General features: G+C 58.3%; 1 protein-coding gene across 2 annotated transcripts in view; it reads left to right on the top strand.

The window, feature by feature from the left end:
* Positions 1 to 784: 784 nt before the first annotated feature.
* The window catches only part of Prr5 (proline rich 5), a 24,484-nt gene continuing 21,708 nt past the window's right edge, over positions 785 to 3,560 (top strand). Inside the window, exon 1 of one of the 2 annotated variants that reach the window (XM_005354417.2) lies at positions 785 to 1,178. In XM_005354417.2, the coding sequence (XP_005354474.1) occupies positions 1,042 to 1,178 (137 nt within the window). In that variant the 5' untranslated portion in view covers positions 785 to 1,041. The remainder of the gene's footprint in view (positions 1,179 to 3,560) is intronic. The other variant, XM_026782508.1, reaches the window with a different exon arrangement.

Below are 3,560 nucleotides of genomic sequence, written 5' to 3'. Positions count from 1 at the left end.
GTGCTTGAAGATGGCAGGCAAAACTAGTGGGACTCCCAGAAGCCCCTGTGTGAAGGGTTGGGCACTGTGTTACATGAGGCCCGGGATAGGTTCATCTTGGCATATTTGAGTGGCAGAACCCTGGAGAGGTTCTTTTGCCCTGGGTGCCACAACATCCCCAACAGGTAGAATTTAAATTGCTCCTAGTGCCCCCAAGGCTTTGGCATTATGTCCCAGGAGCATATTGCCCAAGCACAAGGATTTAGGATACTCTCTGACTTCTACCAGACAGTGGAACCTAGGATTCAGGGGGTGTCACTGTCCTCCATTCCTTCATCTCCCACTGCAGCAACCCCTCTGGCCAGTCAATCATCCAAGATCCCTGCCTGAGAGGACCCTAGTCCCTGGCCCATCCCCTAAGAAAGGGGTCTAGGACAGACTGGTTCATGCTGGACTCTGGTGGGGTGGAGCTGATGTTTGAGGCACCCGGCTGAAAGCTTTGATCCGCAGTGGGAGGAGCTTGTGTCCACGTGAAGGGGTCTGGATGGATCTCTGTGGGCACAGCTTTTTCTCCTGGGACGGATGGCTGGCGAGGGAGTGACTTCAGGAGACATTGATGGGAGACCATGGGTCCCTGTGCATGGGGTGCGTATGTATGTGTGTGTGACTATAGTGTTGGGTGCCGGGTGGGCAGTTGGGGTTGGACTGCTGTGTGGCTCTTGTGTGGTGGCTTCCGAAGGGAAGGAAGGAGGCGGCTGAGAGCGCCCCCAGAACTGTCCCTTTGGCCGTTGAGGGCTCCAAGACGCCAGCCCCGCCCTCCCAGCGAGAGACCACGCCCACCACATCCCCGCCCAGAGGGAGGCCCCGCCCCCGGCCTGCTTTTGCGCTCCGAGCGCTCCACGCTTCGCCGCCGCGAGCAATGGTTCACAGGGCCCGGTGCTGGGCGCGCGGCCCCGGGCGGAGGCGCGGGGCCGGGGCGGGACCCCACGGGGTCGCCGGGCTTGCTGCTAGCAGCCGAGTATAGTCGTAGGGGACGCGGGGCGCGCGTGGGCCGGGGTGAGCATGAGGACTCTCCGCAGGTTGAAGTTCATGAGTTCGCCCAGCCTCAGTGACCTGGGCAAGAGGGAGCCGGGCGCGGCGGGTGCGGACGAGCGAGGCACGCAGCAGCGCCGAGCCTGCGCCAACGCCACCTGGAACAGGTAAGGCGCGCAGCCCGGAGCGGCGTGGCCGGAGACGGTACCGCGCCACTTTGCGCGCAGCTCGCCCCGCCGCCGGGCCGCGCGCTGGGAGGGAAGCGAGTGCAACGTGTCGGAGGCTCGAGCCCGCGATCGCTCCCCGGGGGCGGGTGGCCCCGAGCAGGAACTGCCTCTGCGCCCCCACTTCACAGGGGCGCACTTGAGCTTCGTGGGGCCCCAGCGGGGCGCCGCTGCACTTCCTGTATGCGTGTCGGGCTTTCGGCGCTGGGTGGGCGGTGGCTTCCCCCTAGTTGGACCCCGGGCCTCCCAGCTGTCCGTGGGGGTGCGGCAGCTGCCAGACATTCCTTACCGGACCCTTCCGGAGGCCCATCCCGGACCAGCCGGGCGTGGGAAGCCCCTCCCCCAGCTGTACTTTCAGAGCCAGAGTCACAGATAGTTCTTTTAGCCGAGTTCCCCAATGGGTCTCCTCTTGGCCCCTTTAAAAATAAGTATTTCTACCCAGAGTAAAATACGGATCGAGGGAGTGTGAGGCAGGCTGTTGAGGGAGGTCTATGGATGCTGGCTTGCCTCTCCACCCCTCCACCTGGCGGTGAAATCCTGCCAGGTGCTTCGCCCACTGTGGTCTGCCACCAGGGACCCGGCTGTCACTTGGACACACATCTTCTGTTCATCTAGTGAGCAGCCCGGGGAAGATAGGGCTGCCAACTGGGACCCTATCTTCCACCCTCCGCTAAGCTGCAGATTGCTTGAGAGCTAAGACTACCTTCCTGCCTCGGTTTCCCTCTATCTTAGGCCTGCACAATTCTCCTCACTGGGCTGGGAGCAGAACAGTAAGAAGGAAGGTTCCTTTTGCCCCAGAGCTGCTCACTGGTGTCTTCACCCTCTTCCTTGTCTCTGGCCAGGATTTAGTGGAGCCAGGCTAACTTTGGCTCAGACTTCAACTCTTACTTCTCTGCTGGGTGACCTTAAGTGGTTTGCTTACTACCTCTGGTCCTCGGTTTCTTTATCAATGATATGGGTGAGTGGCTGTTGTTGTATTAACTATAAAGGCTCTGGACATGGCTTCTGGCACAGTGGGAACCCTGTGACTCAGAACTCAGGTCAGGGCACATTGAGAGAACGCCTATAGGTGTGATGTCTGGGGACTTAAATAAAAGTGACTTTGTGGGGAGTCTTTCACTACCACCTGGGGGGCTTTTAGCTCAGAGGACTTAGGTGGCTCCTCACCTTGTGTGGTTGTGAAGGGATCTGCTTTTTACCAGAGCTCTGGGGGGGGGGGCTTTGCAAGGAGAGATCACTCGAGTCTCCCACGGGCTTTTCCTTTGGTGGCCTGTCAGACTGCAGAGGCTTGATTAGAGCTCCCACAGTATCCAAACAGCTCCTATGTCCATCCTTTAGGGTGGAGGCTCCCCCTGCCTGCGGCAGCGGGGCTGCTCCTATCATGTGCCAGCCTGTTCAGGGGCCTCAGTTCACCTTGTCATGATCTTAGCCAACAAGGAAAATTCTACCCTCCACCCCAGATGAGAGACACAGGGTTACCCAGAGCACCCAGGACCCGTACTGCACACCATTCGTTGCATGACTTGGTTCCAGGTCCTCTACCAGACAGGTGTACCCTCAGACACAAAGTAGTGATGGATTTGAGACAGTGTGCCCAGAGTTCCCTCCCAAAGTCCCCTCCCAGCCCCTGCCTGTCTTCCTGCTCCCCTCCCAGTGTACAGCCTGCAAGGGCTCCAGGACATCAGCCTCAAGGGGTCACAACAGCTGTATCAGCCTGTGGATCCTGGCTAGCCCTGCAAGCTGTGGCCCTCATTCTGAGCCCAGGCATGGCCCCCTTGTACCTCCTTGACCTCATTAGTGGCCTGGGACTGTAGAGTCATGCCACACTGGACCACCCCAAATAACAGGAGTGTGTTCTGGCACAGCTAGATGTGGGGGGGGTGACCTGGCTGCCTCCCTTCTGGGGACTCTAGAGAGGGTTCTGGCTTTGCCTCTGCTGGCTCTGTTGTCCTTGGTTGGTGGCAGATTTGTTTTAGTTCCATCTCTGTCTTCCGAGCTTTTTTTTAGCCAGGTCTCCGAGTTTTCAGTTTTGGAGGGAATGGTTTTTTTTTCTGTTGTTTCTTGAGATTTCGTGTGTATGAGTGCCCCCCCCTCCCCCCCGTTTGTGTGACTAGTGTCTGCAGAGGACAGAAAAAGGTGTTGGATTCCCTAGAACTGTAGTTACAGGTAGGTGCTGCAAACCCAGGTCCTCTGCACAAGCAGCCCAGTGCTCTCAACTTCTCAACTGCTGAGCCACCTCTCCAGCTCCCTAGGTTTTTGTTTTGTTTTGTTTTGAGACAATATCCCAACATATCCCAGGATGGCCTGGAATTCACTAGGTAGCCA

Source organism: Microtus ochrogaster, chromosome 15 (assembly GCF_000317375.1).
Source record: "Microtus ochrogaster isolate Prairie Vole_2 chromosome 15, MicOch1.0, whole genome shotgun sequence".
NCBI classification, from domain to species: domain Eukaryota; kingdom Metazoa; phylum Chordata; class Mammalia; order Rodentia; family Cricetidae; genus Microtus; species Microtus ochrogaster.
Note: the sequence above shows the minus strand (reverse complement) of the source record. Positions and strands in the feature narration are given on the sequence as shown.